Source organism: Camelus dromedarius, chromosome 31 (assembly GCF_036321535.1).
Source record: "Camelus dromedarius isolate mCamDro1 chromosome 31, mCamDro1.pat, whole genome shotgun sequence".
In the NCBI taxonomy this organism is placed as follows: Eukaryota; Metazoa; Chordata; class Mammalia; order Artiodactyla; family Camelidae; genus Camelus; species Camelus dromedarius.
Window position 1 is genome coordinate 20,060,547 of NC_087466.1, and position 16,736 is coordinate 20,077,282.

Below are 16,736 nucleotides of genomic sequence, written 5' to 3' on the forward strand. Positions count from 1 at the left end.
ACAAGTTAATGTCTGGAGTTCAGCCATGAGCACCGCCCTACACGCGAGCTCAGTGCACACCCGTTCTGCGGAGCAGTGTCTCGCGTGCAGTGACGACAGTGTCCACGGTGGTGTCGTTCTAGGGCTGCCCTTCTGCATTTGCCCAACCCAGTGCAGTCATTGTGTTCTGCTCTTTTCAAAGCTCACATACAGTCGTTATCTCCCTCAGTCCCTGCAACAGCCCCAGTGGATCAGAGCTGTCATTGCCCCCATGGCGAGGCCAAGGGGCCGGTCAGGGTGCAGGTGCCACTCACTGTGTCCGAGAAGCTGGTGCCCTGGGGGCTGAGGGAGGCCAACGACTGCAGCCTGGCAGCCCTGGGTGGCCCTGGAGGAATTCTAAAGGATTGTTTCTTCCAAGGCTCCCTCTGTGGCTCTTGGACCACCACAGCGCTGTTAGTTTTCTGGGGACGTGGAGCGGGTCTGTGGGAGAGCACACGGGTGCTGTGGCTTCAGGACACCGACTCTGCCCATCTCTCCCCACTGGTGCAGCTGGCCCTGCAGCTGCTGGAGACGGCGGTGGCTCGCGGGCAGTGGCTGATGCTGCAGAACTGTCATCTCCTGGTTAAGTGGCTGAAGGATCTGGAGAAGTCCCTGGAGAGGATCTCCAAGCCCCACCCTGACTTCCGCCTGTGGCTCACCACGGACCCCACTCAGGGCTTCCCCACTGGGATTCTGCAGAAGTCCCTGAAGGTCTGGCTGCCGGACAAACACCAACAGACCCACAGCCCAGTTCCTCAGCTCACTACCATTTTGCTGTGTGTGTGTGTGTGTGTGTGTGTTTAGAAATAACCCTAGGATACCGCTGGAACCCTGTGGACCCCCCCCCTTCCCCATCTCTCCATCTCCCTTCAGAGATCAGCACTGTCCTGAATAGGGTGACAATTTTCGGGTGACAGTTGATGACTCCCAGGCCTGTCTTTATCACCTCTGCATGCACCCAAAACAATTTCTGGGTTAGTTTAGTTTTCATGGACTTCACGTCTATGAAATCTCCTTTTTATCTCTAATGATCGGCCCACCCACAGCCTGCAGGACTCGGGTGCTTGTGTGCGGAAGTTGGGAAGGGATTACAAGCCCTGTTTAATTCAGCCTCCAGATCCAGTTTTGGAAGGGTTCTGTCATCTCTCTGTCTCGGTTACAGGAAGAGGGAGTACTTAGCTCCTTCTGTTTTACATGTGAGGGTCCCGTGGATCAGAGGGAGGTTCAAGAGCCTTCCTGGGGTCATTTGCTGAGGAAGGACAGAGCTGGAACATCTAGTTTTTGGACTCATTTGCCTGGGCCCTTGACCTCTGATGTTTGGGGAGATGGCTCTGTAGGGATGGAGGGAAGGCCAAGGCGTCTGCTCTTTGCACCCACTTCGGAGCCCTGCCGGTGGGCCTGGGGTTTCCGTCACCATCTGCCTCCTCCTCTTTCAATAGGTTGTCACCGAGCCGCCCAATGGGCTGAAACTCAACATGAGAGCAACGTACTTCAAGATCTCACACGAAATGCTGGACCAGTGTCCACACCCTGCTTTCAAGTCCCTGGTCTACGTGCTGGCGTTCTTCCACGCTGTGGTGCAGGAGAGGAGAAAGTTTGGGAAGATCGGGTGGAACGTGTACTACGACTTCAACGAGTCTGACTTCCAGGTGAGCATGCAGCGGCTCCTCTCCCGGCCCGGACTGCTTCCTTCGTTGCTCCTGCCCATGCTTTCAGAAAAGTCAGAGCGCAAATGCTTTTACGGGTTTGTTCCTCCTCTTTTAAGGTCTGCGTGGAAATACTGAACACGTACCTAACAAAAGCCTTCCAGCAGCATGACCCTCGGATCCCGTGGGGCAGCCTCAAGTACCTAATTGGGGAGGTAGGAGTGTCCCGGGGACCCTGTGCGGCCGCCTCCCAGGGCCAGCTGGGCTGTAGCCTGGTGCCCCCTGTACATGGCCCCTGAGCACTCTGCGACCCCCCCTTCTGCTCCTGCTGCCCCTCAGCCAAAGACCCCTGGGTCTCTGTGAAGCACCCCCAGCTTATCACCCTGTTATTCTTTGTCCTAAGTGAGTGACCTTCACCTGGGGGCTCGCCTTCTCCAGGAGCTGGCAGTTCCCCACCTAGGATGCCTTAGCCACGTGGCTGGAGCCGTGCTCCTGTGCAGCAGGCCCGAGGTCCACTGTGGAGACCATGACCTTATACAGAGCTCATGGGACAGCTTACCCCATGGCTCAAAGAGCGACATCACCATTCCAGAGACACAAGTGGCTGCTGGCTTCGTGGGTTGTTTTGTTCCATTTGTTTGTTCACCATGTTTTGGGGTGTTTGCCAATTGCACCCTGGCTCCCAGCATTTCACAAGAGCTGCTTATCGCTGCAGGCTCTCAAAGCTTGCACACAAACCTTTTTGTGTAAATGGCCTGTGCAAATCATCACTGTTTGAGCTGCATGGTGGCCAGGCGGCAGGGGTCTCACTGAGGGCACGTCTGGTCTTGACCCTGGGCTGTCCGCTGGGCCCAGGGCCTCAGGGTCCACCTGGTAGGTTCTGGGTCCCGGCCTGCCCTCACTCCCTGTAACTGCAGGTCATGTATGGAGGCCGGGCCATCGACAGCTTCGACCGGCGCATCCTCACCATCTACATGGACGAATACCTGGGGGACTTCCTTTTCGATACTTTCCAGCCATTCCACTTCTTCCGGAACAGGGAGGTGGACTACAAAATCCCCTCGGGTGATGTCAAGGAAAGATTTGTTGGTGAGATTTCTCAGACATCGGACAGTATTTTAAAAGCTTTTTTTCTAAGGGGTCCCGTACATTCCAGCTGTTCTGTGTTCTGTGGTTGCTCTTCTGACCCCCCTCCGGGTGGGGGCCCTTGGCTGGTCGGGGGTGTTTGCTTATGCCTTTGGTGGGGGGCCCAGTGGGCTCTTCCTGGCCCCAGAGCTGACGGAGTTAGGTCAGACTTCCTGTCCTGGAATGATGGTACATATGTCAGATTCTCCGTGGAAGGGCAGAGTGGCCCAGGGAAGCTCACTGAGCCATTTTCATAGAAGGTAAACAGAGAGGTGGTGTGGAATTCTTATAAAAACCTTGTCACCCTCTAAGTGGGAAGAAGTCTAACGTGCCTGTGGATGTTGAGGGGGCTGCGGGCCCTCAGAAATCGGGGGTGGCGTGGGAGGTGTAACCTGTTTGTTCTCTACGACCACAGAAGCCATTGAGGCCCTCCCGCTGGCCAACACGCCCGAAGTGTTTGGTCTTCACTCCAACGCTGAGATCGGCTATTACACTCAGGCAGCTCGAGACATGTGGGCTCACCTGCTGGAGCTGCAGCCTCAGACGGGTAAAGTCCACTGCAGAGGATGGTGTTAATGTGACTGGGGACAAAGGGCACCGAACCAACGTGCTGCTTTGGGTTCTGAGAGTTTCCGCGTGGCTGCGGCCTTTCTGAAGGCACAGGACGCCCCGGTCCCACACTCGGATGCCTGGCTCTCTCTAAAAAGTGTCCTGGTTTCAGGGGAATCCAGCAGTGGCATCAGCCGAGATGATTACATTGGCCATGTGGCCAAGGACATCGAAAACAAGATGCCCAAAGTCTTTGACTTGGACCAGGTCAGGAAGCACCTTGGGATAAGCATCTCCCCGACTTCGGTGGTGCTCCTGCAGGAGCTGGAGCGCTTCAACAAGCTTGTCGTACGGATGTCCAGGTCTCTGGCTGAACTCCAGCGGGTAAGCCTGTTCCCAAAATGTGCATTCATGCCTCCCGGTATAACCCCTGGTCTTCTCATCGTCTCACCCAACTGCTCTTGATTCTGTAAACAGGCCTTGGCTGGAGAAGTCGGGATGAGCAACGAATTAGACGATGTAGCCAGGTCTCTCTTTCTCGGGCAAATCCCAAATATCTGGAGAAAGCTTGCCCCTGACACCTTAAAGTCCTTGGGGAACTGGATGCTCTACTTCCTGCGGAGGTTCAGCCAGTACACAACGTGGGTAAGTGAGAGGCGGCAGGCTGCTCGCCGGCTCAGGATTCGGCCTGGGCCCCCTCACACCACCTCCCAACTCCTCCCGTCCCCAGTGGTACCTCTGTCAGGTGCTCTGGAGATGGGCTCTGACTCTACAAGCAGATTTCTATTTGTTTTTCCTTTTCTTTTCTTTTTAAGACTTTGAAGTGTACTGTGCACAGCATGATTTATTCATCTAAGAGCCTCTCTTGGCAGTGGTTTCATTGAAGTACACCTAGAACTCATCCTTTCTAGGCTGGTCCATCTCACAGACTTCCCATATCCTTTCCCCTGATGGACATTCAGCCGGTTACCTTTGGGGGTTTTTTGTTTGCTTTTTGTTTTTTGTTTTGCTAGTACAAACAACATTCTGGGGCACGTGCCTTTGGAGACTCATAAGAGTCTACTCCATCGGTAAGTGCCTACAATGGAAAAGCTGAATCAGAGCGTGTTAAATTCTGACAGCTCTTGTCGGATGAATTTTTTAGAGAAGTTGAGACCACGGTATATGAGCATGATTATTCCCTCACCTCTCTGCAACATGGTGTGTTCTTAATAGTTTGAACCTTTGTCTCCTTGGTAGGTAAAAAACAATACCAAATATTTCTGATGTACATTTCTTTAATTATGGTGAGGCTGAGTGCATCTTACAAATTTATAGACGTTTTGTGGTTTTCTGCGAATTGTGTTTTTGCATCTTGATTTCATTTTTATCAAGTTCTCTATCTTTTAAAATAGATTTTTAAGAACTCCTTGTACATCAAGGAGATTAACCCCTTTGTCTGCTGGTGTTGCAGGCATTTCCCCAGCTTGTCATGAGTTTTTTTGATTTTTGTGGTATTTTTTCCAAAGGAAAGTTTAATATTTTAATGTAGTCAAATAGATCAGACTTTTCTTTTACAGCTTCTGAAAACATGCTTTGGAGGCTTGGTTTGGTCCTTTCGTTTTATTTTATATAAAAATTCTCGGCTCCATCTTGAACTTGGCTGTCCGGCTTATTTTTCCCAATGGGCTGCCAGTTGTCCCAACACCCTCTTTCTGCCACTAAGGCGAACTATATCTTTTGTCCTGAGCTCAACTTCCGGTCAGCTTTGACCCTGGCATTGGATGGTGGCCCCAGGCTTCTACCAGCTGCCCTCCCCTCTCTCCAGGTCACTGAGAGCGAGCCCAGCGTGATGTGGCTCTCGGGGCTGCACATCCCGGAATCCTACCTCACGGCCCTGGTGCAGGCCACCTGCCGGAAGAACAGCTGGCCGCTGGACCGCTCCACCTTGTTCACCCAGGTGACCAAGTTCCAAGATGCAGACGAAGTGAATGAGCGGGCAGGACAAGGTACGTCCAACTCCCTGTGGATTCACAGCGTCTCACGTGGGGTCTCCCTCCCGAGCCATCCCCCATCTGAAGGGGTGAGCACAGTGTGGGCCCAAACGGGCCAGGCCATGGTTGAAAGGCAGACTGCTGCAAATATTGGCCGTGTTTGTGCGCCTTCCACGTCTTGGAGTCTCTGAGGGTGAGGACAGACGTTTCTCGTCCAGTTTCTCCACTGAGATGCAGGTTGATGTCAGGGGAGGGCTGAACCACGTTCACCCTGCTCATCTGTGGGAAATGGGCTCCTCGGTTAGAATTAGATCTTTGAAACACCCAGATCACCAGGTGGCTTCCTGGGAAACCGTGAGGGCCGAGGGGCATGGGAGCCAGAGAGCAGGAGGGACTAGGTAGGAACCATTCAATTGTACACCAACTTCAAGTCCCTTAGACATTCGTTACTATGTGTGCAGACTGTGGCTGGAAACCGCTGTTTCCCCGGGGCTATGTTGTCTCAGTCAGAGGACATTTGACTGCAAGGTCCAGAAGCCCTCTCGAGCTAGCTTAGGGAGAGGGGACTTCTGGTGACCATTCAGGAACACTCAGCCCCAGAGGAATGGCGGTGCTCCCCTCTGCTCCCAGGCAGGTCTGTGCTGTCCTCCTCCCCCACCCCCCAACCTCCGGACTTTCTCTGTGAGGCTTCTGACTCCCTGCTCCCCAGTTACTTTGGCTCTAGGGGACTTGGGGTTGCCATGGTGCCAGCTGACTCTGATGTTTTCATCTTTGCAGCCTGGGGGCCCAAGGCCATTAAGTCTGTGGGCCTTGATGCCAAATTGTAGGGCGGAGGTGACTACCCCTCATTCACGTTGCTGTGGCCATAGGGAGGGCCATGGGGTCTGCAGGATGTCCCATATGGGCTGTTCCTCTACAGAGGGAAGGTGGACAGGACAGATTTGATGGCCACCTCTTTGGGGAAAAGGCATGGGCTGTGTCTGGGGAAGGCGAATCAGCTGCCTCTTTATTTGCCCGATATGCACAGAAGAGAGAGCCGTGTTACAGCAGGATTACCGATGCTTCCGCGTAAATCCCGCTCTCTTCCTGGTGCCTCTAGGATGCTTTGTCTCAGGGCTGTATCTAGAAGGCGCTGACTGGGATATAGAAAGAGGATGTCTTATCAAGAGCAAACCCAAGGTGCTGGTTGTTGACCTGCCGATCCTGAAGATCATCCCCATCGAAGCCCATCGCCTCAAACTGCAGGTGAAATTTCCCCCCTTCCCCTCTCACTGGAGATACACACCAGGGGGTTTCAAATAGCCTTGACCTTTGAGCACAGGTGCCCTTAACCTTTCCGGGGTGGGGGAAGTCTTGAGGCCACTTCCTGGGGAAATGCACGCGCGCGCGCGCGCGCGCGCGCATGCGTGGATGCAGAGCCTTCAGCGGCCGCGCGGGTTCCCTGTTGGCGGCTGTGGTCCAGACCAGCTTCAGGAGTGGCTCCTCCCTTCCTGGGGGAATTCTGCGGGCATTGCTTGAATAAGAATGGAGTTACATCCGGTGTGGACGGCAGGAGCCTCCTGCTCCGGCTGACCCACTTTTCGTGAGCGTCTGCGGAAGGCGGAGGGGGTGCCCTCGCGGCGCAGCGGCCGCGCCTCGCAGGGGCCCCTCCGCACCCTTAGCGCTTAGATGGAGCCTGCGCCCGCCCGGGCCACGCGCTCCCCTCTGCCCGCGCGGGCACTCACACCCCTTTCCTGTGCAGAACACCTTCCGGACGCCTGTCTACACCACCTCCACCAGAAGGAACGCCATGGGGGTCGGCTTGGTTTTTGAAGCCGATCTCTTTACCACGAAGCACATTTCTCACTGGGTCCTGCAAGGGGTGTGCCTCACCCTGAACTCTGATTAACCCTTTGGGTGATGGAAAAGGCCCGACGGATTCTGTGTGCGGTGGGCGATGGATGTGCTGGGAATTCGCGAAGACTAACCATCTGCCGTCACTTCCTGGGGCCTCTCGAGGCAGGAGGGGGATTCACATTCTTTTTTCTCTTCATCTGAAATCAGCCATTTTAATCTTTCCATATTAAGTTAACCTGAATGGTTTTGTCCTTTTAAACTATTTTTTTAAAGGATTCTGTGCATTAAAATAAGTTAAAACAGCGTTTTAAGATGTGTCGAATTTTCTTTTCCTTCTCAGAGGAAACACTTAAGCAAAATTGCCTGGAATGTCACAGGCACACGTGAGAATTATAACGTAAATTGGCACAGGTGGTTTATTGATGATCCAGGTTTGCTTCAGGAGATGCCTCTTTCGGGTAGGGCTGCAGGCCGAGGTGTCGGGTGGAAGGCCGACGCTGCTGAGGGCGTCAGGCAGGGCCCCCCTTCCCTGGGCTGATGATGTGGGGTGCTAGGGGAGGTGGCCAGAGTCTCCCACAGCCTCCCCCTTCCAGAACCCCCTGGCACTGGTCTGCCAGGTGTGGCTGAAGACCTGGAGCCTGGTGTCTAATTGCGGCATGAACTCCTACCCCCAACCTGCCTGGGTCTGTGTGAGGTTGGGTGCAGCCTCAGAACCTCCAGGGCCAGCGGCTGCTGGGCGTCCCTTCTATGCACGTGGGTCTAGTCTGAAGTCCTGGCATGGCCAGGCTGGAGGTAAGGAGCAGCTTTACCCTGGGAGGGAGGGACAGGGCTGAGCTGAGCAGGACACAGGGCAGGGGCCAATCACTGGAAAAGTGGCTTTTGTCAGAACCTCAGAAAGGCAGAACACTCTAAGGGATAACTGAGCAGTGAGATGATGGGGTGCCTCCTTCTGGAAGCGAACCCCACCCCAGGAGGTACCCCTGGGTGAGTCCACTGTCTGGCCAGCAGTGGCCGGGGGGGTGGGGTGGGAGACGGCAGGTGGCTATTTCTCTCCTTCCCACTGACTCCCCAGAAGACCCGTCCTCGGGTGTTTTAATAAAAGACACGAAACAGAAAGAAGGCAGGTTTAGAAAATAAAGTTTGTTGGGATCTTGAACATTTTGGATAAAACTAACAAAAAATATGAACACACATTCAGGTCGTGGTGATATGAGGAGTAACGTCATCTTATTTAGTTCCTGTGATACAACATACAGCTGCTCGGTTACCGGTGCCGCCCCGGGAAGGGTGTGTCAGGTGGTTACGGGGTCTCCAGGAGGGCGCAGGGCTGCTCCGGACCGGCCGCCCTGGAAACCGGAGGCATGAGGTCAAGGTCGATATGTGTTGCTCTGACTTTATAATTAGGCGTGTGACTATCTGATTTCGTTAACGTCGAGCAGTAACGCAGCCTGGGCCTGTGCTTCATCCGCGGGCGGGCGCGCGCACTGAGATTACACGGCGAGGGGCTGCAAGCAAGCCAGGCGGCCCACAGGTGTTTGGCCACAGCGATGAGTAAATACGGGTTCTGCGGCGGGACACGGTGCTACTTTGGTGTCAGTAAGGGGGCAAGAGGAGCAGGAGGAGAATAATCTGTTGACAGGTCTGAAAAAAAAATTTGGCATGCATGGGGATTAAAACAAAAAAGAAAAAGAAAAGGGGTGGATGAGTTTTTCCTAGTAGTGATCACAGTGCCTCGACAGCGGGTGAAGGGTGGCGGGGCCGTCACACAGTTCTGTCCGTCCCTGAGTGCTTCCTCACCACCTTGCCTCCGTTCACCTGGTCCACCGCCAGCGTCTCCACCTCGGGCTGGGCCTGCGGCGGGGCCGCGTGGTGGATGCGGTGCGCCACCCCCACGTGCGCCTTGTGCGGCTTCTCGCGGGCGGGGCTGGGCTGCTCGCCAGCGCTGCGGTCCGAGGCGATGGGGGGGATGACCAGGGGCCGCTCCTTGATGAGGTGGACCTCGGCCGACTCCCTGGCCAGCAGGAACGGGGTGGGGTCGGGCATGGCGTCCACCGGTTCCCGCAAGAGGAGTTTCCGGCTCTCGGCCCCGAATCTGTAGACCTCCTCGAACTCCGGGTGCAGCGGGGCCGAGAGGCTCTTCTTCATGCGGCGGCGCGGCGTCTCCGGCAGCTTGTCCTTGGGCGGGGCCGGCTTGTAGCTGGCCAGCGCGGGGCTGCCGGCCGCGCTGCCGTCCGAGGTCCCGCTGGAGCTCAGGAGCTTCCTCTTGGTGGCGTGCAGCTGGGAGGTCAGGTAGGCGATGGTGCTGGCGCGCTGCTCCAGCTCGCTGGACAGCATGCCCAGCTTGTGGCTCTTGACCTTCAGCTCCTCCAGGTACTTCTTCTCGCGCTCCTTGATGGTGTTCTCCAGCACGGCGATCAGCGCGTTCTTCTGCTCCAGCTCCCTCAGCAGCTCGTTGTTCTCGGCCTCCTTCACTTTCAGCTGGGCCTCCAGGTCTTCGCACCGTTTCTTTAGCTCACCGCTTCTCGAGGCGCTGTCTCCTAGAAGGACCAGCGAGGGGAGCAGAGTAAGGACAGGCCCCAGGGGCCAGCAGAGGGGGTCTGTCTCTGCCCGCACTCCCCCACCATGTTGCCAGGCAGGGCCATGGGCTGGGGCCCTGCTCCCTCAGTGCAGCCAGCGGCTTGGGCCCACCCGGCCCCACCACACCTCCTCCCCGCCTTCTCCCCTCAGGAAAGGCTGGGAGGTCAGGTGGTCTTCGAGGCCACACTCAGCTCTTATTTCTCCCACTTACCACATAAAAGGATGTCTCCAAATTTTAAAACTGCTTTAGTTAAAGCGGGCAGTTTCAGAGAACTAAATCTCTCCAAAAGCTTAGGATTAAACTGTTAGCAGAGCCATCTGTCTGTTCCATGCAAAGCACAGTTTGGAAAGACAAATGTCGACTTTCTCCACGTCTAAAGCACAGAAGCTCTGAAGCTGCAGAGGAGACAGGCTGACAGGCTGCCCCCTTTGCCCGACATGGGTCCCCTCTCAGAATGGCATCCTGGGCCTGTGCACAGGCTCCACCCGGTCCTGCCCCTAACACCACACAGGCCGCGCCCGCTTCTGCGGGCCCCATGTGGCGGTCATAAGCAAGACTCTCCCTGGGCCATGTTAGTGCCGATGCAGGGCAGCTGAATGGGGCAGGTGGCCCATGAAGACAGGCCCTGGTGGTCAGGCCGGAACTAGCACTTGTGGGTACCTCTCAGACGAGGATGCAGGTTCAGAGATATTTGAGAACTTGCCAGACAGCTCCTCTGAGACCCGGGCTGCGTGTGCTGCTGTAAAGCAGTGGTTTCCACTGCTGGGGAGGGGAGGGGCCCACCAGGCCCACCTGAGAGGCTTGCACTGTCTCCACATGAGGCGCCTGTCAGCACCCCCGGCTGATGGGGGGTCGGTTTGGTGGGTGGGTGGCCCTGGGACAGAGGGCTGAGAACCACATGTGGGGAGGGTACGGAGCAAGAACTGTGTCTCTTCAGATTAGCCAGGGCCCAGAGGGGACAGGAAGTGAGGACAGCCTGATTTCGGTGACATGGATGGCAGGGATGCTGGCTGGGGTCCCCAGTTGGAGGTGGACACCCTGTTCTCCTGAATCCCCAGTGGCCCAGGGGCTGCGGAGGGTGCGCCTGGCATCCGTCTCCTGTCCCCAGGCCCCTCGTCTACCACACACAGGGGAAGGTGTCCTGGCTCCTGAAAGGTGCACTTAGGAGACTGTGATGTGAGTAACACCAGTGGGAAATCAGTGCTGGCTAACACACTCAGACTCAGGGAAACGGGCGGTGTGTTTCACAAGGAACTAGACACACTCATGAATAGTAACTGCCAGTGCGAAGCCTGTAGAAAGAGTCATCTTGACTCAAATGTGGTTTCTGCACTTTTAAAATCCCCACCCTGTTCTGGGGAGTGAGCTATTTGGGACAGGCCACAGAGGCCCCATTTCTGTCTCCCCTGCCCCGGCTGCCACCAGGCTGAGATCTTTGGGGGTCCCTGACGATTCTGGTGTCAGAGGAGCATTTGTGGGACTAGAGTCTGGAGAAGGATGTTCAGCGATCCTTTGGGGGCTGTCCAGGAACTTGATCCCCCACTCAGCCATGCATGTACGGAGCACACGCTTTGTGCCAGGTCCTGTGCTAAGCTCGATGGACACAGAGGAGGCAGGACCCTGCTCCCGCTCCTCTTTCATTCTGGTTTAAATCATATCTATTTCTTGATTACAGAAGGAACACACATTCACTGTAAAAAATCAGAAGAACCCAGAAAAGCATATACTGGGCATTCCAAATATATGCTTGGTCCCCTAGTCTCCAGGACTGCCCTCCCACCTTTACTTGGAAAGCTCACAGGTGCAACTCTTCACAGCAAATGTGTTTTCTTCCACGTGTGTACCTAGTGAAAATAGCTGGCACCAACACGTGCCCCAGCAGGAAACAGTATCATCAACTTTCAGGGAGGGAGTTCTTACCTGTCTGATCCGAACTTTTGACAGTCAGCTCATATGTTAAATCTAAAAAGGAGACCGTAAATAATTAAAAGCTATTTAAAAAATTAAAAAATTTTAAAAGCAAATAAAAAAATTAAAAGGAGACCATATACATTAATTTTGTAAGACTGCAGTCTATTTCAAAAGCTTCATCAGCTCTGAAAACGCAGAACCAATTCCCACAATCAGCCCATGAGTCCTGCCCAGACAGAGCCGAGCTGGCAGCATTAGAGGCAAGTGTGAGAACAACAGAAACTCAGCAGCCACTGTCCTCACTTGAGTTCAGAGGCGACCCCTCTTTTCCCTAATACACACCCCAACATCCACAATTGGCAAGCAGCTTGCTCTGCGTATTGCACTTTGGTCATTGGTTCCAAAATGCGCTGCAGTTCTAACCATTGCATTTTGATCTTTCAAGTCTTTGGTAAGAACTGAGAACTGGCTTCACAGCTTTATGCTTGGGGTATGTGGATGAGGCAAAGTGCTCAGAGGGGCTCCAGCGATGATGGGGTTAACCAGAGAGAAAAGTAAAGCCCCTTCCCACTCACTGGTGAGAGAGCCTGGCGTGGCTTCTGAGCCAGCCAGCCTGAAGCCTTCGTGAGGACAGGTTCCGCTCTGCTCCGCAGCCGTCGGTGGCCACCACCCCCCCGCCCCTCCCTGGGTGCCGGCCCGGTACCTGTGCAGTGCTGCTGCAGGCGCCGGATCTCGGCGTGCAGCCCCTTGAGTGTGCTGGCGTGCTCCCGCTGGAGGAACAGGAGGTTCTTCTGCGCGCTCTGCAGCTGGTTCTCCAGGTTTGTGGCTGCCATGCTGACATCCAGATGCCCTGCGGGAGACAGACCCTGGTGGCTGTCTGGGACAGGGAGGGTCCCAAGATGGCCTGGCCCTCGACGCAGAGGGAAGACATCAAGTCCAGGGCTCCCTGATTCCAAATCCCAGCCTCTCCACAGGGTACCCGGCTTCAACAGACTGAGCCCAGGATCCCTCTCGAACGAGCTCCCTGAGGAGGTAAAGCGCCGGCTGCCTCCTCTCAGGAAGACCAGGCTCCTGGGAAGTGGCCTCTAGAGCTGGCCAGGCCGGGAGCAGCAGGAGGATGTGAGTGGGATTTCAGAGGGAAGCCCCCAAATCCTTTCCTTGGGAGTTTCCTGAGGACCGTCTCACGGGGCCACGTGGTGGCTGCAGGAGCCTGGGCCCCGCCCCCACGCCATCAGTCCCTCATCGGTCCTCAGCCGCTCGCTCAGGGCACCCGATTCCCTGCCTTGACTGAAACCCGAGACATGTGAAGTCAATCAGCCTTTCTGGAAAAGCTACCGGAGTAATTCCAGATGCCTTACACGGCACTGAAAACTGCTACGGATGAAATGTGGATTATTTGCCTATAAATTACTCTTGTGACTACAGAGCTTCCGCACGCCTTTTCCCTAACTGCCTAAATAATCCTTAAAAAAGGCCAACGAGCACCCCCGAGGAAACACCACTTCTCAGAGGGCTTCTGGTGGGTATGTGCCAGGATGGCACGAGGAACCCTCGGAGGTGACAGCCAGGCACGGTCACCACGCTGGGACCCCACTCCCTCCTTGTAAGTCCGCCCCAGCCCTGGAGCCAAGAACAGTGCGTCCCTGGAACCCAGTACACAGGATTTCATTCCCAAAAGAAAGGTCTCCCAAAGGAAAGTGAAGAAATGCAGAGAAGGACGCAGGATGCGACAGTCAGAGCCCGAGAAGGGTGCACGCCGACTTGTCCTGGGAAGGATGCTCCCGCTGGGAGAGTAGCCGACGAGAGGAAACAGGACGTGCGTTGCTCGGTAGGGATGCGCGCTTTTCCTTATGGCGGGAAGCAGGCTGGCAACGTGCGTCTGGAGCCTGAGAATGTCTCTTCCCTCTGACTCGGCAATTCCATTTCTAGGAATCCACTGGAGGGAGATAACTGCCTCTGTGTGAGAAGATGTAGCTGCACTGTAAGTGCATTTTACAGTCGGAAAAGACTGGAAACAAACTCAAAACCCAATAAGAAGCAATTGGTTGAATCAATACAGGCTCATTTCTATGGAAGGAAGATTGGATTTCCCCAGGCCTTGAACTCTACCTAAAGCCTGGCTGCAGAGGATGCCAGAGTTGAGTTTCCATCAACCGGAGCTTCCCTGGAGGGAGCTGAAAATGGCCTTTCCTCGGGAGCAAGGAAGGTTCCCACCCCTGGAAGCGTCTCTGCTGCAGCCACCAGCTCCTCGTACAGGGTTGCTGGACCAGACACTAATGCTGGCTGAAACCCCACGGTCCTGAGACCCTTATGCTGTGTGGTCAGCACACGGCCTGGGGAGAAGGACACTGGCCTAACAACGGAGCCAGCTCCGAGCAAGGCAAGTCCGGCCGGTGAGCCATGAAGGGCTGTAAGCCGAGCAGCCTCGACATCAGAGGGAGGGAAACTTGGGACCGCTTCTGGGGCTTTGGGTGGAGATGCCCACGTTACTTCCACTCAGCAACCGTGAGTTGGTCACTCCGGCATCAGTTCCGTCATCTCACCGGGAACATGGATCCCTGGGGCCTATGACAGGGTTTGCAAGGGGCAACTCTAGAGGAGACGCCTTGCCATTTACTTGAAAAGCATAGACCCAAATCTGCGCTCCTCTTAGGGGCTTTCCGTCGACGAGGAAGAACTATTTACATTTGATCCGGGGCTTAGTGGGTTTAGGAGGGTGAAGAACGGACCTGGGCAGAGCGTTGCCCCCTCCCAGCAGGCGCACTCACTGCCCAGCCGCGGGGCTGCCTTAAGCATCCGCCGTCTCGCCTCGGTGACCCTCAAGTCCACTTGCTTTTCTCGGCCTCCACACCTAAGCCACATCGCGCCTCACCCAAATCACTGCAGAGCCCTCCCTAGTCCTCCCTTGCCTCCTCGATTCCGTCCATCTCCACGTGGTAGCAGAGCACAACTTTCACAGAACCTTCGACAGTTCCCACTGGGCTGAGTCGGGCTGTCCATGCGACCCTGTGACTGGCCCTTGGGGCCTTAGTGTCCCGGGGGCTCAGCCTGCCTCCAGGTCCTCTGCTGGGCCTCGTTCTTCCCACTGGGGGCCTTGCCGTGGCTCCTCTGTGCAGAACGCTCCTCCCTTCGGCCCACCTTTCCCATCTGCGTGTCCTTCACTTCCTGGTATAAGTCCACTTCCTCCAGGAAGCCCTGGCCCCCAGACTGGGCAGGGTCACGCACTGCCGCATGTCATGGCCTGCCCAGAATTCTAGTTGTCTGTCTCCCACCTCTGTGCACAGACTGCAGGCTTGTTCACGGCTGGATCCCAAGTCCTTGCACGGTGCCTGGCACCCAGGGGGCCTGCGGTCAGCACTCGCTAAGCCAGTGGGCCACAGTGCCAGGCTGTGGAGTGTGGCTGGGGCACCAGGGGAGCTCCAGGCCTCCAGGGCTGAAGAGCCTTTGTTTCTATGAGCTTCTGACTTAATTTCCAGGCATGCCTTGCTCAAAGAAAGCATGATATACTAAAATTGCAAAACAGTTTTGTTCAGCACTGACAGTACAAAATGAAGTGTGCCCAAACCTGGAAATAAACATTTGCTTCTGTGATCTACCCAGGGGGCAGGGAGAGGAGTGGAAATGTGGCCTCGGCGGGCACTCCCTTCCCATCACAGTATGACATGAAATTTTGTTTATAACAAATGTAATATGATTTAAGTAAGTGTTCGCATTCTCGCTGCCTTGGTGAGTCAGCGACTTGAACTGTACTAAATCTGTAATTCATAAATTCACCGTCATAACTACAGAGATCAAAGTGTGCCCTTGGAGCTTCTCATTACCACGGGCAGGCAGTCTCAGGAAGAAGGAACACAAGGTGAACGGACGAGTCGGATTATTATTACGTGCGAAGCCAGCAAGGGAGCTCCGACGGCTCCGTCTGGAGTACTGACAGTCACGGCACGAGGATTTTACAGCGTGAGATATTCCATTTGGATGTTGGCCTCCCCTCTCCCATACTCTGTGCTGATCTGAGAGGCCCGGGCGAGGGGAGGCCATCTGTGTGGCGCAGTCTCCGGTTGCTGGATGTACATGAACAAGACACTTCCGCTTAGGTCCGAGGAAACAAGTCGCATCTCCAAGTGGCATCCAGGTTATTAAATTATTTTCTCATCAGCTCAGAAGGATAAACAGTAGCACTGATGTCCTGAGGACAGAGTTGCCGCTGTTTAAAAGAAGGTGATGCTTTAATTTCTTAGCCTTAGCTACTGGTGACCTGGAATCACTGTTAAGACTTAATCCTTCCCAGATGTTGACCTGAAGGAAGCTGCAGGAGCATCCAGGCCAAGGAGACGTAGCTGAGAGATGAAGATAATCTGGAGGAGGGGATTGAATTGGGCCTGGGAGGCTTAATTCAGAATCTCTAAGATACTCTGGGGGTCAGGGACATGGAGCAGCACTGAGGACCCCACCCTAAAAGGATCAGTGTGATGGATGAAGGTGAAATGCGGCCGTCTGCTACAGATGAATAATGCATCCTGCTTGGGCAAAGGCACTCGGCCCATCTCAGCTGCGTGTCAACCGGTAATGGAGGGTGACGTTCACAAAGCATGGCTGGCAAAACACTGCCCTTTCTGTGTCAGAAGGGCACCTGCTACATGTGGTGGGCTCTGTACTGCAGCTTTCTGTCTAGAGGCAATCCAATTTTGTTCTAAGCGTTACGGCGAGCCATCGGTCAAAGGCAGCATGGCCTGGACATGGGCCCTCTTCTGCCCTCGGAGACGCAGCCTCACGTGGAGGATGGGGTTCCAAGTGACTGTTGTTTCCAGGGCCCGGCCACAGTGGCAGCCAGGTGGCAGGCCCCTCCCCAGCGAAGCTGCCCGCTCTGCCTGTGCTCTCCCCACGGAACCCCAGCAGAAGCCAAGGGCACGGCGTCTCAGAGCGAGACCGCCTGCAGGAGAGGCTCCCTGGAGCGTCACACCCAGGTTAGGCCATGCATACGTTTCTCCTGTGGCAAGTTCACCAGGAATTAACTCTCTGTGAATTTACTGCTCACTCTGTACTGTCAAGAGAGTTAGCCCTTGGAAAGGGCCAGATTCTACAGAGACGGGCACCTGGCCA

The 16,736-nt window shown here is 55.2% G+C and overlaps 2 protein-coding genes across 5 annotated transcripts in view; one reads left to right on the forward strand and one right to left on the reverse strand.

Moving 5' to 3' along the window:
- The window catches only part of DNAH10 (dynein axonemal heavy chain 10), a 120,660-nt gene extending 113,235 nt beyond the window's left edge, over positions 1 to 7,425 (forward strand). The window contains exons 70-79 of the mRNA XM_031442542.2: positions 529 to 729; positions 1,458 to 1,667; positions 1,784 to 1,879; positions 2,582 to 2,753; positions 3,205 to 3,336; positions 3,511 to 3,722; positions 3,816 to 3,983; positions 5,146 to 5,326; positions 6,411 to 6,556; positions 7,053 to 7,425. Coding sequence (XP_031298402.2) covers positions 529 to 729; positions 1,458 to 1,667; positions 1,784 to 1,879; positions 2,582 to 2,753; positions 3,205 to 3,336; positions 3,511 to 3,722; positions 3,816 to 3,983; positions 5,146 to 5,326; positions 6,411 to 6,556; positions 7,053 to 7,199 — 1,665 coding nt within the window. The 3' untranslated portion in view covers positions 7,200 to 7,425. The remainder of the gene's footprint in view (positions 1 to 528; positions 730 to 1,457; positions 1,668 to 1,783; positions 1,880 to 2,581; positions 2,754 to 3,204; positions 3,337 to 3,510; positions 3,723 to 3,815; positions 3,984 to 5,145; positions 5,327 to 6,410; positions 6,557 to 7,052) is intronic.
- Positions 7,426 to 8,268: 843 nt separating this feature from the next.
- CCDC92 (coiled-coil domain containing 92) overlaps positions 8,269 to 16,736 on the reverse strand; it is a 29,431-nt gene continuing 20,963 nt past the window's right edge. For all 4 annotated transcript variants that reach the window (XM_064481294.1, XM_031442537.2, XM_031442539.2 and 1 more), the window contains 3 exons: positions 12,340 to 12,486; positions 11,646 to 11,687; positions 8,269 to 9,684 (listed from right to left, as the gene is read on the reverse strand). In XM_064481294.1, the coding sequence (XP_064337364.1) occupies positions 8,909 to 9,684; positions 11,646 to 11,687; positions 12,340 to 12,469 (948 nt within the window). In that variant the 5' untranslated portion in view covers positions 12,470 to 12,486 and the 3' untranslated portion in view covers positions 8,269 to 8,908. The remainder of the gene's footprint in view (positions 9,685 to 11,645; positions 11,688 to 12,339; positions 12,487 to 16,736) is intronic.